Source organism: Mustela nigripes, chromosome 18 (assembly GCF_022355385.1).
Source record: "Mustela nigripes isolate SB6536 chromosome 18, MUSNIG.SB6536, whole genome shotgun sequence".
Classification (NCBI taxonomy): domain Eukaryota; kingdom Metazoa; phylum Chordata; class Mammalia; order Carnivora; family Mustelidae; genus Mustela; species Mustela nigripes.
The window spans coordinates 16,084,388-16,102,730 of record NC_081574.1 but is presented as its reverse complement, the minus strand read 5'-3'; the positions used below and the strand labels follow the sequence as shown (position 1 = coordinate 16,102,730).

Genomic DNA, 18,343 nt, shown 5'->3' with positions numbered 1-18,343 from the left:
TGCAGTTCTAGGTGACTGGAGCCTGCAGTTCTAGGTGACTGGAGCCTGCAGTTCTAGGTGACTGGAGCCTGCAGTTGGGTGGTGGCAGCAGGAGTACGAGAGGCAGGGAAGCAAAGGGCTGGATTCTGGGCTGACTGAGATGCCTGGTTCACATCCTGGTTCTGCCACTTGCTGTGAGTCATGGGCTAGTTCATTAATAACCTCCATGTGCCTCTGCTTCCTTGTCGTGGGGAAGGGGCCCGTGTCCATACTTCCCAGCACAGTGTGTGGCCCATTTTATGTGCTTGGTAAACCATTAGTGACTACTCTGCTACTGCTGTTACTGTCATTGTTATCAGGATCTTTGTCATCTTTCCTGTTACTAGGATTCAGCAGCTGTGTGGATATGGGGCATGAAGGAGACTCTGAACCTGAACAAATGGGGTAATGGAGAGTGTGGGGAGGTGAGAAGAGGACTTGGTGGTGATCGATAGTGTGCTTGTGGGTGAGTTGGGAATGTCTACTTTGGAGTGGAAATCAAAGCTGTAGATTAACGAGTTACCCTAAAGAGAATTCAGAATTGAAACAATGGAAGTGGCCAAGGGCCATCATGAAGAGTAGGTAGACGCGGAAGAGCGCTGAGCTCAGACTCGATTTCTCTTGGTTTCCCTGGCATCTCGCTCCACGTGCGGAACACGGAAATTGCATTTGTGATTTGTGCTGGGTGGTGCCAAAGACCTCCCTTGAGCTTTTCACCAAATCTCTGGACTCTTCCCTGACACTTCTGTTCTCGGGGAGTCAGAGAAAGTGTGTAACCTTCTCTGGGACCGTCATTTCCTAGGGCGACCACAAAAATTACCACCAGTGGGTGGCTGGAACATAATCTGTCACAGTTTAGGAGGACAGAAGTCTGAAATCGGTGTCAGCAGTGCTGGTTCCTTCCGGAGACTCCAGCGGAGAAAGCATCTCGTATGTCTCTTAACACTGGCCGCTACTGGCCGGCCTTGGCCTTCCTTGGCTTGTAGCACGTCGTCCCGGTCTTTCTCGGTCTTCACAGCACCTTTTCTGTGTCCTCTACTCTCCTAAGTACATCAGTCGTTGGATTTGGTGCCCTCCCTAAATCCAGGATGATTTCTTCTCAAGATCCTTAAATAATTAAACCTGCACAATTCCTGTTTTTAAAAACGTTTCCAGGTAAATGTGAATTTGGGGAAGACCCTCTGGTCCACCCACTTCCAGAGCTCGTCACTGGGTCATGGAAGTCAGCATGGGCTACATTCTTAGCCCTAACAAGAGAATGTGTCTGGATAGGATAGTCCTTGAAAGAATCGGCCTTGTAGGACTGATTTTTGAGGGCTTTGCTTAACAATTGTGAATCAGCAGCTTGTGAGTATGTGGGAGTGAGAGTTGGCTGTTTAAGAGTCTTTTTCAAAATTGATTTTTTTTTTTCATTAAAAATGGAATTTTTCATTATGTTTGGGCCTTTTGGGTTTTTTTTTTTGTTTGTTTGTTTTTTTTTTTTTTTTGCCAAATTCTTCATCTGCCAGGCAAGCTCTCCTAAAGGACTCTGTCCCTGGGTGTATTCTAGTAAACCGAGTATGCTGTAACTAGAAATGAAGACCGCCTGTGCCCTAGGGCCTATGGCCACCACAGTAGTGGGGAGTGGGGGCGGGGGCAGGATGGTATGTGGAAGGGACCCTGAGCCACAAGACAACAGACCGGGGCTCTGGTCCCAGTTTGGACCAGTTAACTATGAGACCATGGATAGGTTATTTTCTCATTGATAAAATGAGACCACCCATTTCTGCCCTTTTCTCCACAGAGCTTTTAATGGGTATCCAAAATGATAGTGGACATATACCCTCTTAGTTGTATATAAAAATGTATGCAAACATAATGTGTTATTAAGACTGGATTGAGATGAATTCCTATTAAAGGAGTCACATTTACGCGCTCGCACATGTACCCTCTTTCTGTGTCTAGTTTTCCTCCCACATAGAATTGAATTAACCTGCAATTTGATCATTGCCTCCAAAGGGCCAGTTGGAAATCATGTTCTTTCTCCATGGGTTTTATCAAGTAGAGAGCAAATGGTTGATTTGCTGATACTTGCTGACCCTCTGTGCTAAGTGCTGGGTGAGCAAAGAGTGAGAACTTGCAGTCTTGGAGGTACAGCCCAGCCTGGAGATAGAAGACCCAGTAGAACAAAGAGAAAGTGCTCCCCCCTTCCCCTCCACCTCCCTATGGGACATCTAAGTGGAGTCCTTTGAAGAATAAGTAAGGGTTTAGCCAGCTGAAAGGAGAGAGAGGAATGCCCCTGGTCTGGAAGTGGGGGAGAACCAGGCATGGTCTCACAGTGGGAAGGGCTGGTCCTAGCCCGCGGTGGTGAGCCGTGTTGGAGGCAGGTCTCAAAGAGGATCATGGCCGGATCTCGTGTGGTCTTCTGGGCAATGGTAGCCACAGTTCAGACACTGGCCTGAGAGCAAGGAGAAATCCTAGAAGGGTTTTAAGCAGGAGAGTGGCATTGCAGAATTGTGTATTTTAAATGTCCTGGCTGCAGCGTGGCTTCCAGGACGGTAAGGAGGCCCTTTCAGAAACCCAGAAATGGTAATTAAGATCAGAGTGGATGGTGGGACAGATTCGGTAGGACCTTGGGGAACTATCTGGCCACCATGACTTGGGCAACTGAGTGGCGTCTTTTACTGAAATCTGGAACCAGAGAGGACAGGCAGTTGGAGGGACCGTGTTGAGTTACAGACACATTGAGTAGGAGATTGCTGTGGAATATTTCCCAAGCAATCCCAATGAAAATACCCAAGAGGCAAAGTAAATACTGACTTGAAGTTCTTGGAACTTGCGTTCTCAACTGTACGCAGGTTAAGTTCATTAAAGATTGCCCTTGTTCTTTCGTCTTGCCCTTGTTTCTGGGAATCATTCATCTTTGTTTCCGTGACTTTAGACTGGAAGCTTCACCTTTCTGCAACTTGGTTTCCTCATCCAAGATGAAAAGGCAGACCAGCTGATCTTCCCCAGCTTTTTTGCTTTAAACTGACCTCAGACACTGCAGTTTTTCTTTTCAAAGGGATGGAAAGGTGGAGTTGGGGGAGTTTCTAGTCCTTGTTTGTCAGAATTTGAGTTCTTCTGGTTGCACATTTTGTGCTAAGAAAAGGGCCTATTCAGATGTATATTGGGAGCCCTCAAAAACTTTATCCTCAGGGCGCCTGGGTTGCTCAGTGGGTTAAAGCCTCTGCCTTTGGCTCAGGTTGTGCGTGATCCCAGGGTCTGGGATGGAGCCCCGCATGGCATCACATCGCATCCTGCATCTCAGCACCCTGCATCTCATCGGGCTCTCTGCTCAGCAGGGAGCCCACTTTCTCAACACAGTACTGACGACCAGGAAGAGAATGCAAAGGCAAAAGCTCCTTCAGTTTATTGCCCTCTTCCGTCACAGGAGAGGCTGTGGGTTCTCAGAGTCCTCAGCCTCCTAGTGAAGTGGAGGCGTCTGTGAGGGTGGCTTTCCCGCAGGCGTGATTCTGTCCTGGCCCCGCGGTGCCCGTTGTGCCTGTGTTGCTCTGACCCTCCCGTTTCTCTCACAAAGCAAGTCCATAATCATACAGTTTCTCTGCGGGAGTGTGTCATCCACTGATCTATCCTACCAAAATGCGGGATAATGATTCTGTAAGAGAGTCAAGGAGACAGCTTCAGGCAGGGGATCCCCAAGGTAGGCGGACATGAGATTTCCCGGGCAGGCGGACTGAACTGTCATTTGGGGAGCCTGCCGGAGGGCTGAGAACCTGCATGCCTCCCGAGAGCCCAGGTGCTGCTACTGGTGCGGCGGCCGCACCCTGAGCAACACGGACTCCCGGCCTTGGCGCACTCTGGGCACTGTCGTCCAGAGAAGAGAGGGTTTGGGAGCTTGCAGGAAGGAGCAAATAGCTTGACTTGATTTAGTCCCCTTTCTTCCTTTCATTTTACCTCTTCAACTTCCCACCTCCAATCTTCTTGCCCTTTGCAAGGCCCGAACCCTGCACTGGAGGACCCTGCGGCATTCTGAGGGACCTCGGGGGCTGGAGCCTGTGTTAGGAGAGCCTGTTGGCTTCTGTCCCAATTGCTGCAGTGTTTTTGGTTTCTTCCTCCTGCTCCAGGGGCTCATGGCCTTCTCTCAGGTGGGTTTCCCGGAGCTGTAGGTGTGAGCTCAGTCTTCTGAGACTTGGAAGAGGCGCTTCCTTTCCAATTAGTCCCTGAGTGAGCGCAGCTCTAAGAGCCGTTTTCAGACTGTTCTCTGGAACCCTCGCAGGCCTTTGGGGCTGTCGTGGGGGTTGAGGTTGTCCAGCTCGACCCCAACACCACTAAGTCAACTAAAATTTGCTACACTTTGGGATGCCTGGGTGGCTCAGTCGGTTAAGCACCTGCCTTAGGCTCAGTTCATGATCCCAGGGTGCTGGGATGGAGCCCCGCATCAGGCTCCCTGCCCAGTGGGAAGCCTGCTCCTCTCCCTGTCCCTCTGACGCTCCCCCTGCTTGTGTGCGCATGCGTGCGCGCGTTCTCTCGCTCTCTCTCAAACAACATTTTTTTAAAAAGGATTCTGGGAAAAATTAGTTTGAAGAAGGGGTTCCACTGCTTTTATTTTGAACTTTGAAAATCATCATCTGTCGGATTTGTTCTGGTTTGAGCCTCCTTTTGCTCTTTTGCTGGTTTTTTCATTTTTGTTTCAGTGTGACCAATACTGAACGGATTGAAAAATTTTAGACCGAGTTCCTGTGGATATTTCTTAAGCTCCTTTAATAAAACAGTGGCGCATCTTTAAACAACTTTGAGAGTTTTCCACCAGGTACTGTTCCGCCCAACGAGCAGTACTGCACACTAAATGCTAGTCTCAGAGCTGGCCCCAGGGTTGCTGACTTGGTTGCGACCCGGATCCTCCCGTCCTGGGCTCTCCCTGGCCGACCCTTGGAAACGTGGCGGGAGAACTGCTCGCTGCGGTCCTCTCCCCCCGGGCTCTCGCGCCCAGGACATCTCCACCGGCACCTTTGGAGCTTGTCTTCCTCACCCTGCCCCTGGCCGGCGCACTCCGCGCTGCACGTCTCCGGACACTTATGGTCACTCCAGACTCCTCACGGGGAGAAGGGGCAGGTGATGGAGAGGTAGGAGAGACCCGATCAAACGTGCCTTCACGCCCGTCTCTCTCACGCCTCCTCTTCCCTTCCCCGACTTCTCCTGTTACTCAGCAGCGTCGGGGGCGGAAATGTCTGGGAATCATCAGTCGGTCCGTCCGTCCGTCAAGGCTGAGACTGAGATCCCGGCTCCACCCATCCCCATTACTTCCTCTGCCGGGTCGCAGAGCTCGAGAGACCTCTCCTTTCAGTTTTGAAAATTCTGAAGGAAAGTGGATCCGAGTGGAGCACCCCCCGCTTGGCCAGTTCCTGTGCGGCCACAGCATGCGGAAGTGCTGCTGCCGTCAGGCTGCACCTGCCTCGCCCTGTCTGGTGGCGGAGTCAGAGTCGCGCGCCGGCGCAGTAGGCAGGGCTGAGCCACACGGGCTAAGACGTGTGTGCACGAGGTCCTGAGACAGTCTTGACTTTTTTTTTTTTTTTAAAAAAAAGACTCAGAATGTCTTAAAATAGCATGGTAGCTGAAATAACAGTACCACCGACAACAGTAATAGCTCGCCATTCCTGAGAACGGTTGTTTGTTTAAAGTCCGAGGCCTGGGTTCTGGCAGCCGTCGGTTTCCACGAGCGGAGCTCCCTCAAGAGTTGCTCTCATGGGAATCAGCTGGTCGCGTCGTGACTGGAAACACAGGGGTCTGCGAAGCGTTCTCCCAACCCCTCCGTAAGGAATTCTCTGACCGAAACCACGCAGCCTAGAACTGGAAATAGGTGGTGTCGACCTGACGGTTTGAGAAAGCTTGGGATGCTGCTGAGCTCCTATTGGAGTCAGGAGTCCTCCTCCCTGTGGGCGAGGCTCTGCAGTCTAAGCTCACGCAGTCTGCACTCCCCGCCCCAAGCCGAAGGGGACGTCGGAGCTGCCTGGTTGAGAGAAGGAGCCGGGGGCTCCGGGCAGCCACAGGGTAGCCCTCCACGCTGTTGGGCCCCCCCGAGTGGCCCTCTGAATGGACCGTCCTCCGGCGGCCCTGGACTCCCGCCGCATTTTCCATAGTTCTCGCCTTGCTGGCTCGCCGCGGACCCCTCCGCAGGTCCCTGTGCACCGTAAGACCAGCTGCTCCGTAGAGTCCCCATGTCACGCTCGGGAACGTTTCCTGTCTCTAGCCCCTTTCCCATACTGAAAACCCTGCCCAGAGCCAGAGATTGGGGGGCGGGGGGAGGCTGGGGAGGACGAGGGAGACCCGGAATGAGCAGGCCTGGGGTGGCTTCTTACACGCCTTACACGCGGGCAGGAGTGAAATGACTCTTTTGACCTTGGGTCACGTGCACTCTAGACTTCTGGAAAGCCCTGAATGGCAGAGTCACTAATGGCTTTAGGACGGTCGCCTTTTCCGGACTCCTTTGGCAGCCCCGGGTAGCACGCTTGGCCGGCTCGATTGCAGCTTTGACAGGTGATAAAAGTGTGCTGAGATCACTGCTTCGGAGCCCGGGCTGGTGACTCTCGACTGAGATGACTTTTCTCTCCGCTGAGACGCTCCCTCATGTGTTTGCTGTTACTTTAATGGATCGCATCCTGATCCACTCGCAGCCCCGGGCGCTCGCCCTTCAGTCTGGGAAACTGCAGCTTGACCTGAGTGGAATCGGATTCGGACCAGTCTGTTGGCAACACGACTGGCTTTCTTTCCCCTAGAAAATATGTCCGTGTAAGCAGCAACTGCGAATGTTCTAGTTTGCATCTTCGTGGAGTTTAACTTTAATCGGGACACTCCAGGCTGTTTCACTTCTATTCTCAGCATTTTTGACATCTTCAATGCCCCGTGGGCACAGCGGCCGCCCCGTGCTCGGGGGCCATGGTCTGTTTGTCGGTAGGGTGACACTGATCAACAGAGAGGTCCTGCCGTGGCTCTGGGCCTGTCGTGGCCTGGCCATGTCCTCCCGAAGGCTCTCCAGTGGGTTTTCACGGGATGTGTCCTGCCGGTTCTCTTTCTTCTTCTGTCCCTCAGTGGGCCACGTGTGCGGTTTGGGGCAGGAAATCCCCACTGTTCCCGTGGTCCCCCAGCTACGGTTGGAAGGACATCAGAGTGTCCCGGCAGAGCCCAGGCCTGAGATCCCAGCAGGCCCGACAGGCAGCAGATGCCTGCCACTTTTTTTTTTTTTTTTTTTCTACTTTGTATCCCCCACTTCCTTGCTTGGCGTTCGGGGACCGGAAGCCACAGGTTATTGAAAGCATGAGAGTAATTTGACTTCTGGCTCTGCGGGGGGCTCGGGGTCGTTCGGTGTTTTGTTTCTGATTTGAAAGCCGCTGTTTGGTGACCACTAACTCTTCCCTTATTCTTTTCTTGCAGATGAGCTCACAGTGCCTGCACTTTACCCCAGTAGCCCTGAAGTGTGGGCCCCGTACCCTCTGTACCCAGCGGAGTTAGCGCCTGCTCTACCTCCTCCTGCTTTCACCTACCCCGCTTCACTGCATGCCCAGGTAATTGGTGCCCATCGGCCACGACTCCGCTCACTCCACCCCCGGTCCTCTCCAGCCCGGTTCCCCGGAGCACACCGTACAACTAACACCTGTCCGGCTAACAGACCCCCCCCCCCTTCCGGAGATTAATGATCCCCTCTAAATCAAGCTGACACTCCTCCGGGACTCGAGGACCGTCTGACAGCAATGATATCACCCACTGCCTGATGTCTGCCCCAAATGACACCTCTCTCTTCCCTAATGATCTCACCCTCATACCGCACACGAGAGACGGGGCGCAGGTCCCACCCCCACCCCCAAGCCCCCAGCCAGCCCGAAGGCGTCCCCCAGAATGTAGTCATGCCTGCCTGGTTGTGCAGAAGGGGCTGCCGAGGGAGGCGCATTGCTTGCCGGAGTCTGTCCGTGTGTGTACGAGTGTGTGTGCAGAGATCTCTGCTCCCGTGTCCTAGGAGAGCTAGCGACCTGAGGGGAAAGGTGGAAGCTTCCAGGAGGACCGTGTGCTAGCTTGCAGATGTTACAGGAAAGGTGAAGGGTTCCTTTTTTCCACCTTTAGAAAAGGAGGTACAGTGTAGTGTGGAGAATGTGATTCCAGGTCAAGGCGAAGGTCTCTCTTTGGACCCACTTCCCTTCGTACTTAAATAATGTCCTCGCTTCTTCACAAGGATTACTACGTACTAACCGTCCCTCTCCCCTTGAAAACAAATGCGGCCATCCCTTTTGCTCTTAGCGCAGGCAGTAGTAATGAAGTAAGGCGAGGATTTGGGGTGACGGTCGGCAGCACCTAAGAGAACACGTAGATGGCATTCGTTTTAGCGCACGTGTAACTCCTCTAGAAGCAGGTGTGCCTGGTTTCGGAAACACTGTTGGCCTGGACAGACAGGTGGGGTGTTTGTGTGTTTCACTTAGTGTTTATCTACAAGGCTGGACGAAATACACAGCTTCCCAGAAAACTCCTTCTGACCGAGAACTCTTCCGTGCAACACGGAGCCCGCGGTGGCGTCTAAAGCCCGGACAGGCAGCCCCTAGCTTCTGTCCTCGCAGCCGCGGGGTCGGGCGTGGTGCTGGCTGCGTAGACGTCCGGCCGTCTGGGCCAAGCTCTCGGGGCTGTGTGCACATGCGCACGGCCCGGCCTCTCAGGCACCATGCGGGCAAACTACAAAGACAGCGCCTTGGTGCCTGGGCCCCCGAAGTGGTGACCCTCGGTGTTGGCAGAAGGAGGTAGAAAGTTATACCAGGAGCGAGGGAAAGGTAGGTGGTGGTGGTGAGAACAGCTGGCAGCCCTGGGATTCGGAGCCGCAGGGCCCAGCTCAGCCGTGCTTTCCGCTTCCCCTTCCCGTCCCCTCGCTGTTGCTGCCCGCTCAGTCCTCATCAGCGCTCGGTCTCCTCCGGGGCCGGGGAGCGAGAGGGGAATAAAACACAGCCTGTGCCTATCTTCTGCGGAGTCGTCTAAATGTTGGCAGTGGCCTTGGGGAGTGACTCAGAGAGGCCCCCTCTGATTGTGGGTCCGCCCCCACCGTCGGTGGATATGTCTTCGCTGCTCTTCCTAGACTGCCTAAGTGTAGATAAACTGACAGTTGAGGCGAATGTTCCTAATGCCATGGAAAGTGCCATGTGTGCAGGGTACTCTGAGTATCCGTGGCTTTGTTAATCGGCCGTGGAGCCTTGCACCATTGCCCTGGGAAAGCCAGAGTGGACAGTGGCCAGAAAAGACTGGGAATGATGGCTTTGGGGCCTTACTAACATCCGGTAACTTGCCCAGGCTTCCTGAAATGGATGTAATCCAGAGTATATCTGGGGGTGTGTGGGAGAAGGAACTGAAGAGTTTTAAGAGATTAGAAAGCCCGTGCCCATCGTGAGAGAGGTGAGAGGTAGTGCCAGGATTAGATGGACTCAACCGTTTGACCTAGTGGGATGTGCTGCCCGTCTGGCACCCTCCCCTGGGAGCTCTTCCTTGATCCTGAGACTTTCCCAACCTGGAATCCACTTGGCTCCGCCACGTCGGTCCTCAAGTTGGTGGAACTTTTCATCTGAAGTCAGTGAGATCCTTGTGCTCAACCCCAAAACTTGTTTGGAGTCATTCCCAGTGCACACTTGGGTTCTGTGTCCTAAAGGCTCACGAACAGATACAGTTATTTAAATGTCTTTGTCCAAGATGAGAATCCTAGAATGAACTGGTAGAGGCTTTACCGATCCAGCAGGTCTGGCCCGTTTTACAGTTGAGGAGAGAGACTGGAGAAGATGGAGACTTCTTGAAAGTCGCGAGTGGCTCTGCCATGACTGGAGCCAGGTCACCTGACTCCCGGGCCTTGCTCTTTCCACGCCTCAGTGCTGGCTCACCAAAGACTTACTCTCTGTTGGAATTTTGGAAAGGCCTCACTCCACTGACTCCCTGGATCTTTCTTCTCTAAGTAGATGAGAAGCCGGTAAGAAGAGACGTGGAGGCAAAGACAAGGGAATCAGAACTTAACCTTCACCCAAAGGGCCCGAGAGAATTCTTATTAACTGGAGGTAGAGCAGTGGGGAAGACAAAAATGAAGCGTTCCCTTAGTGGATGATTCCAGTTCTGTTTGGAGATCTTACTGTATGTCTTTGGAGAAGCTTTTGTATTATTTTGCTTTTCTTAGCAATGTTGTGCTCTGTTTTGAGACTTGGATTTTTTTTTTCTTCTAGTGTTTCTCTCCTGAGGCAAAGCCCAACACACCTGTCTTTTGTCCACTTCTCCAGCAAATTAGATTTGTCTCTGGGAATGTGTTTGTAACATACCAGCCTACTGCAGACCAGCAGAGGGAGCTCCCATGCTGAATTTGCTTGTTAGCTCTTCCCCCCCTCCCCCGTTTTGCAAAAATTATTTCTTGGTAACATTTGAGAGATTTCAATAAAAATTTTAATCAGAGCAAAAACGATCTCAAGCAGACTTCAGCGTTTTGTTTTCATGGTGATGCGAGTTTGGAGCTAAGAGGTTATCTCTGAGATCACAGTAGAATCGGGCTGTGACGCTGAGCACACACCACGTGGGAGAAGGCGTCAGAGCACCCGGCGGTGACCTGGCCCAGAGCCACGTCCTCAGTGCTGCTTCTGGTCCCTTCTTGGGCTCCAGAGCCGTCAAGAGCTGCACGTTGGGAGATTCTCTGCCTCGCATCCGTGGCTTGGCTCTGCCAGGAGATCTTGCTTCAGCAGGGATCGTGTGTCTGGCTATCGGAAGCCTGTAGGAATCGAAGAAGTGTGTTCTCTGCTCTGTCCGCCCTGATCCAGAGGAAGGAGGACCCAAGGGGCAGGAACTGTCATTGACGATCAGGAGTCGCATCCTCTGGTTCTGCCCCGGCTTCCGTGTGTGGTCTGGCATCTCCATCTTTACATTGAAGATGCCTGCTTGATGCCACGTCCCAGTTCTGAGGCGTCACCGCATAAGGTAATGGGACTCTGGGCTGTGGTCCCGCCGCGTCCTCAGTGGAGGTGAAGAACATCTTGATGCAGCAAACAATGGCATTCTGAGAAGATCGTTCACATTTGTAGACATGATCTTCCTGTTTATTTTCAAGGTCACTGGTGTTTGAAATATATCAAATATATTCTGAAAGTCACTGCGAACAGGAGGGCAGGTTTCGTCCACGGCGTTTAGGAAAGTTCTGCCCTCAAGCCCATACCGCACCTCCGCCATGTCGCCCTCACACAGCTCAGCCTTTTTTGTCCCCGTGCAGTTTTGCTCGGTGCCGTCATTCCGTCTTGTTGCTGAGGGGGCAGAGTGAAAGCCAACAAAGTGCACTGTTCTCATTGCATTCTAGAAACAGAATAGCGTTTACCCTTGACCAGAGCCACCTTGTTGGGCCGGAAACTCATCCAGGTAAGTAGGACTGAGAGAGCCACTCCCAGGTACCTGCTCCTCCTCCAGAGGCCTCACTGGTCCTGAGTCACGGCAGATCTCCAGGCCTGCTCCGCGGCTCACGGCTGGAACCCGTCACCTGCTCGTCTGCAGAAGAGTCTAAAATTGGAGCACAGACTTCCCAGGGCGGGACGTGCCCCTTGGGAGGTGCCTTGTGACACACTGGACAAATTATAAAGGTTAAACCCAAACTCAGTACAAAAATGGACCCTAGGAAGAGTGACCCAGGCACACAGGGAAGGAAGAGAGATCGCAGGGGGAGAGAAAGGCCAGGAGCAGTGTGTGGTCGCCCGCCCGCCCGCCCGAGCCAGGCGTTGACTCCGCAAGAGGTGACTGCGAACTGAACCTTTACACTGTTTTATAAAAACGAATTTCATGAAGCGTCTCCTCTGTCACTGACTGTGTCCTGTGGAGAATACTGAGATGAGACACAGGAGATCTGCTTTGGCACGGGGTGTCACTCAAGCACACAGCCCAGGGGAGAGCCAGGGAGCAGGCCAGGTGGGAGTGTGGCCTTGGGGGAGCCCCCAGAGGTTGGGACTCATAGGGTGAGGCCGCTTCAGGTTTCAGCAGTGCTGTAGGGTGGCTGGTCCTGCAGCGGGAGCCTGACCAAGGCCCATGGGTGGGGTGTTGGCACCCCAGCGGCTGGCATCTCTTGAAGGGAAGGGAAGAATTGGGAGATTCAGGGCGTCGGCCTCCTGGCCTGCGGGACAGCACCAGCTCCTACCACCCAAGACCTGGTCCTCCAGGCCTGGCTTTCTCCAGCGGCTGCAGAGCTTGTGATTATCCTGCCGCCAGGGGCTTGTGATTATCTGGGAGAGCAGAGCTTTGAGGGGCTGCAGAGCTTGCCTTTGGGGGCTGATCAGCCCAAGGCTTCAAATTGTTTTTAGACCTCGATGAAACTGTGGATCCTCTGATAATGTGCCTTTCCCTTTAAAGCTCCCGCTCTGTGAAGGTCAGTCAGTGAAGGGGACCTGCCCCTGGGTGCTGTCTCTCCTGAATGTGCCAGCCTCCGTCTAGTTCCTGATTTTGTTCAGCTTTCTGGTCTAGGAGCCTCTGGCTTCCTCCCACACGAGGCCAGGCTGGGGCAGGCCGGCCAGGCACTGTGTTCCCAGCGCCGGCCTCCTCTGAGCTCTGGGCCTGTGTCTGCCACTTTGAAGGGAGCACAGAGCCCTCTGTCCTTTCGCAGACCACCTCGGGGCTGTTTCTGGTCCTGCCCCAGGAGGGCTGAGCCTGGCAGGAGCACAGGGTTGGACGTGCGGGCTGTGGAGCTACCTGGTCAGACACTAGCTCTGTCATGGCGAGCTGTGTGACCTCGACGGAACAAGTGCCTTCCTTAACCTCTCTGGGCTTCGGTAAAGTGGGCCTAAGAATCCCTCATGTAGAACAAGAGTGCCTGGGGGCACCCGGGTGGCTCAGTCAGTGAAGCATCCTTCCTTCGGCTCCGATCAGGATCCCAGGGTCCTAGGATCGAGCCCCGCCTCAGGCTCCCTGCTTAGCGGGGAGCCTGCTTCTCCCTCTGACCCTCCCCTGTCTGGTGCTTTCTCTCTCACACTTTCTTTCCCAAGTAAGTAACTGAGATCTCTGAACAAGAGAGCCAGGCACATAGTAAGCACTTCATAAATGTTAGTTTTTTAAAGGAGCATGTGCATTTTCAACAAAAAGGAAACGTAGGACTAGCTCCCCACCAGGCTGTGATCATTCGAATGCTCCAGGCATCCAGCAGCGTCTTGACCACACTGAGGCAGCCACAGAGTCCTCATGGCTGTGGCCAGATGGAAGGCTAGAGGTTGGAAAGAATAAATGGACAGGTGAGAAAGGCGAGGCATCTGGGGACAGTCACCAGTGACGGCACCCACCCTCCATCCAGCAGCGAGGTCTCTGCAGCCTGTGCCAGTGCCGGGAGGACTCGTCCCCAGAGGAAGTCTCCCCCCCGCAGCAGGCCCGGACACGCCTGTCAGGAGAAAAACCTCTCCCTGACAGGAAATAGATCAAGAGTGGGAAACAGCTGAATTCCCAGAGAGAGCGAGTGGTTCCTGTGTGTTGCTTCAGTCAAACCCGTTGTCCCTGAACTTTCCAGCTGCTGCCTTATCTTGCTTTCTGATCAGAGAAACTGGAGAAGAGAAAGACCCATGGGTCATCCGGCCCATTCCTCCCTGGACTCTGTGGCTCATTCTTCCCACAGTCCCTCCGTTAGAGTCCTGCCTGGCCTTGTTTCCAGGTGGCAGTGTTGCCTCGTGTGCCTTGGGAAGTTACTCTCCATAGTCCTCTGTCCAGACCCCAGAGGATCTCACCCTGGCCAAGCAGATGACCTCCTGTTTACCTTCTCTGTCCTCCTCATCCCCTCCTCTGCTGTTCGGTGTCTGGAGAACTCGGAAGCCCTTAGTGCGACCGTGAGAGCCGTAAACATTTGGCCCGTCCTCACGGGCCTCCTCAGAAGCTGTCTGAAATCCTTCCACCAGGATGCCTGGGGATGGCGCGTTCCATTGGCCAGAGCTGCTGCTGCCGCCGAGCCTCCAGCTTCACCATAGCGGGTAGCTTGCAGCGGCAGCTGTCCAGAAACCCGAGCGGCCCCTGGGGCTGTGGCCGCCCTGGCCGTGGTTGGGGAACCCAGCAAGACTCCTCAAATTCACCGTTGCCATGACCAAGAGAACAGCTCCAAGTGGGCCTCTTCCTGGCTGGGGGGCCGCAAGATTTCCTTCACTTGGGGCACCGTCTTTCAGGTCTCTGAAGCATGTTTCATTTTGTCCTTTGTAAGGCTAAACTTCCCAGGGCCTGTGGGAAGTTTAGCCCCCCGGCCTCATTCACAGTGAGATCTCTTCCCTGCGTCCGTGAGCCCACCTCATCCTTGAGATTATCTGCAAAATGGTGGTCGGACCGTCCCACTAGGACAGTGCAGGGGGTCTGGTATGGAATCAGGACTCGTTTTAAAATCAAACAGGCCAGTTTTAATGACTGTTTCCACTCACTGTGCTACCTTCAGGAGTTTAAGCAGGTTTATTTTAACCCCCTCTGAAGCTCAGATTCCTCCTCTCTAGGTAGGAAGAATGAGTATCTACTTGATGGGGTCCTGCTGAGGGAAGGAGTAGTCCTTGGCCTGGAGTCATTATTAACCAAGCTCTCTTCTGTTTCCTTCTTTTTGTTAGAACTTGATCTCGCATGGCTCAGAGTTCCTGAGCCCTCCCTTTGTAGCACTAGAAGAAGTTAGGGTAGAGGGACTCGAGACCAGCACCCCACCAAGAGAACCCTGAGGGCCCAGGGCAAGAGGGGCAGCGTGTGGCCATGGTGTGTGCCGAGGCAAGGCTGTGGTTTGGCCAGCTGGCCATCCGCCCAGGGCTGAGCCTCCTTTCCTAGGAATGGGCAGCCAGATACCATCCGAAAGTATGTGAATTCTAAGTGCCCTGGCAACAAAACCAAGGCTGCAGCAGAGAAAGTTTAGAAAAACAAAATGGCGCCTTCATAAAAAGAAAGTGAACTTCTTGAAGAAAACCAATTCTGACAGGGGGAAAAAGGCAAATCGACTCCGAATGGGATCATGTTTTATTCAGGATTTGTGCTGCCGGTGGGGAAGGCCAGCGCTCGGTGACAGGATGGGAAAGTGGGCCACCCCAACTTCAAGCCTCGTGCACTCTGCCATGAAGTACTTCTCGCTTCACTGGGCTCGGCTCCTGGGGACCTCTAATGGCCCTTGATAGCAAACATAGTTAAAAATTAACAGACTGACGGAATTAAAGATGGATGACAAGCAGCCACCGTGGACCTGATCTGACACAGGATGTTACACGCCTGGGTGCCCTCGGCCCGAGTGGCGTCTTGAGTGAGCTTCTGGGGTGTCTGAGCACATTTCGCATGCCCATTTGAAGGCAGGAATCTGGCTTGTGCTTAGGACAGACAGGGAAGGAGTCTAAAAGCCCAGGAGAGAAAATGATCCCTGAAGGCTTACGGTTAATTAAGCCCAGGCTTGACTGGTCTTAGCAGGAGGTGTTCGCAGGGGTCTAGACCTTGTCCCTGCCTGGGCTCAGGCCCCAGTCGTGTCCCACCGTCCGGACAGGGAGATCTTGCGGGGAGCATGTGGCCGGGCTGGAGCATAACCTCCTCCAGCCAGGACTAACTTGCTCGCTCGCTTCCTGGCAGTTGGGGTAGGTCAGAAGGCCGACTTAACCTTTGGAGCAATTCACATAGATCCTGACATTTTGCTTAGATGATGGCAACTTGTTGAATTGCCCTAGTCAAGGGTATTAGATGCCGGACAAAGAGGAGAGAATGAGATTGCATTTTGTGCCCTCCGCATCTGCTGAGAGAGAGGATGGGCCAGCCGTTGGGGGAGGGGAGGGGGGTGGAGGTTCCTTTAGAGCGGTCCTCTGTGGGCCTGATTTCATTGAACAAATCCCTGAAAAGTGTTTGCCGGTTTTGGTGAACACTGTATTAGATAGGGCAGGGGTGCTATTTTAAAGAACCCTGTGTGTGATTTGTCCCATAAAGAAGATCATCTCCTGGGTTGCAGACTAATCAAGTCTCTGGGGTGAGTCTGGAGTTTCTTGGACCCCAGTGTGCTCCTGGCTTACCAGCCTCTCCTTAGCGTAGAGCCCTTTGGTAAGGTTTGCTGTAGGACCTGACATGCTTTCTTTGGTGCTGCTGCTCGGAGTGGATCCTTGGGCCTGGAGTGAGCGGGCCAGGCATGGTTATGACTGCAGAACGTGTGAGGGGCTGGCTGCTGCTGTTGCAGTGTTGGGAGAGCCCCAGCGGGGTAGTGGGCACTCCTTCTCGGGCACCGTGTAGGACCCTGAATATCCGTGCCTAGAAAAGGAGAGCCCGGCTCTGGACAGCTGGTCTTGGGGAAATCCGTATTCAGGTACAGCACCTGCTGTACGAGCTTTCTTAAGAGCTAGAAACTTGGATGCCACATTGGCATGCTTTGGCCTCCCGGACCCATCAAAGGTCACCCCCAGAAGGGGCCATCCTCTCCAGCATTTCTCAGCAACTGCCAGCGAACGTAATGAAAAGATTCTGTGGGCAGATAAATTTGGGAAACCCAGGGTTAAACAAGTTGGACGTGTTTCTTCATGGTGGAACTTCTGGACTCTTCAGTGTGTATCTCGATTCCATGGAAAGGGCAGAGACTGCATTCTCTCTGGCTTGACCCCAGAGTATCTGTAGACAGCCTGCGTCCAGCCGCACTTTGGAAACCTCACCCAGGAGCAGTCTCTCTCAAACTCGGACTTGTGCATCATCTCCTGAAGGGCTTGTGACATGCAGGCGCTGGGGTTTCTCTCCCAGAGCTTTCTGCATTTCTGACAAGTTCCCAGGGGATGCTGGTGGGCCAGAGGCCGCGCTCTGAGAACCGCGGGTCGCTCCTTTCACTGAGGCAGGCACCTCTGCTGCTTCTAAGGCCAGTGTGGTGAGGCCAGGCAGTGGCTAGAAGGGAGGGGTGGGGAGTAGAGCGCAGGCCCGTAGCCTCCCTGCTTGCTCTGCGCTGCGCGGCTCACGGGCCTTGCGCAAGGGCTGAGGGCCCCACTCTAGAGACTGGTCAGGGTCTTCGTGCTGCGGCAGCATGATTGGGAATGTGAATTCTGTGTCTGCCTTAGTTTCCTCATCTGTAAGCGGAAGAGGACAGAAAGGACTTTCACGGATACTTACTACTTCCCCTAGCATTCCATTTTATTTTTGCCTTGGGCTGTTTCTGTCTCTGGGGGTTCTCCTCTCCTGTCCGAGCTCTCTGACACGTGTCACCAGAGCTGGAACCATCCGTGCTATGGCACTGGAGACCTCAGTGTCCCTTTGCGGGGCCACTGTGTTTCGAAGAGCATTCCCGAAGCGTTGACGGTGGAACCCCGAACATCGTGGGCCCTGCACAGTGAACCAGAGCGGTCATGACTCCGCATTACCGAGTTTGAGGGGAGGCAGGGCCCAGGGTCTTCCGGGCTGCTTATGGGCTCCCAGGCCCCGGTGTGCGCAGTGGTGTGCTTAGCCGCCTGGCAGCGTGAGCAGTAGTGCTGGTCACAGACATCGGGAGAGGTTCTGCTAGGGACCTGAGAAGCCCCCAGGGTGGTAGGCAGGGTTGTGAGTGTGCTGTTGGTGTGTGTAGCTGTGCGCCAGCTCCCGTGCATTTTTCTACCACGTGCATTTTCCTACAGACAGGATCCTGTCTTACACGGAAGCTGCATAGACCTACCCCTGCTGCAGCGTGTCTGGAGAGGGAGTCAGGGAAGCCCAGGTTTCCCCAGTGTTGATGACGCAGGGAAGCAGCCCCTAGGCAATGGGCAGGAATGGCCACTGGTGACCTGGAGTCAGAAACCACAGCAGAACAGGCAGCCCAAGTCGGGGTCCGTCCCCCCCCCACTTCTGGAGGACGGCAGTTAAGCACAAAATAGATTGTTCACCTGGACCAGCTGCGGCTTCTCCAACTCTGAGTAGCCCCGGAGCTCTGCTGCTCTGCTCTGCTGCACAGGAATGCAGGGGAGCAGCTCAGCCTGGGCCCTGCGGGGGAGGCACTGCCCTCTGCTGGCAAGTGGGTGCTATTGCACCCCCTCAGACCTGCAAGAGGCTGCGGGTTTGGAGGTCTGTGGAACGCGGTGAGAAGAGCCACCCTTTGGCAGGGGCAGTAGTGTCCGAGCCATGGAGCACAGAGGAGTGAATTTTGGGGCCTCTGTTGACTCCATCACCATATCCTCCCTGAAGAATCAGCCAGCGGGCCATCCTCAGCTCGGTGAGCAGAGTTCAACTTCTCCCAGACCCCACAGCCCAGAGTCAGCCTGCTTGTTGCCCCGGAGCGCTCAGGTGTTCTAGACAGGGCTGACTCCAGGGCTGCGGGTGCCAGGACGGGCAGGGAGAAGAGGCCAGCGTGCAGCAGAGGTTGGCTGAGGCTGGGGTGGTGTGTGGGAGATGAAGGGCTTCCTTCTCGCAG

General features: G+C 54.1%; 1 protein-coding gene across 8 annotated transcripts in view; it reads left to right on the top strand.

Moving 5' to 3' along the window:
• RBPMS (RNA binding protein, mRNA processing factor) overlaps positions 1-18,343 on the top strand; it is a 172,009-nt gene that overhangs the window by 140,328 nt on the left and 13,338 nt on the right. For 5 of the 8 annotated variants that reach the window (XM_059384140.1, XM_059384141.1, XM_059384142.1 and 2 more), the window contains one exon: positions 7,429-7,559. The exons of 1 other annotated variant lie outside the window; for it this stretch is intronic. In XM_059384140.1, the coding sequence (XP_059240123.1) occupies positions 7,429-7,559 (131 nt within the window). Of the gene's footprint in view, positions 1-7,428; positions 7,560-10,229; positions 10,463-18,343 lie in introns of those variants that run through there. 2 more of the 8 variants (XM_059384143.1, XM_059384144.1) reach the window with 1 other exon arrangement.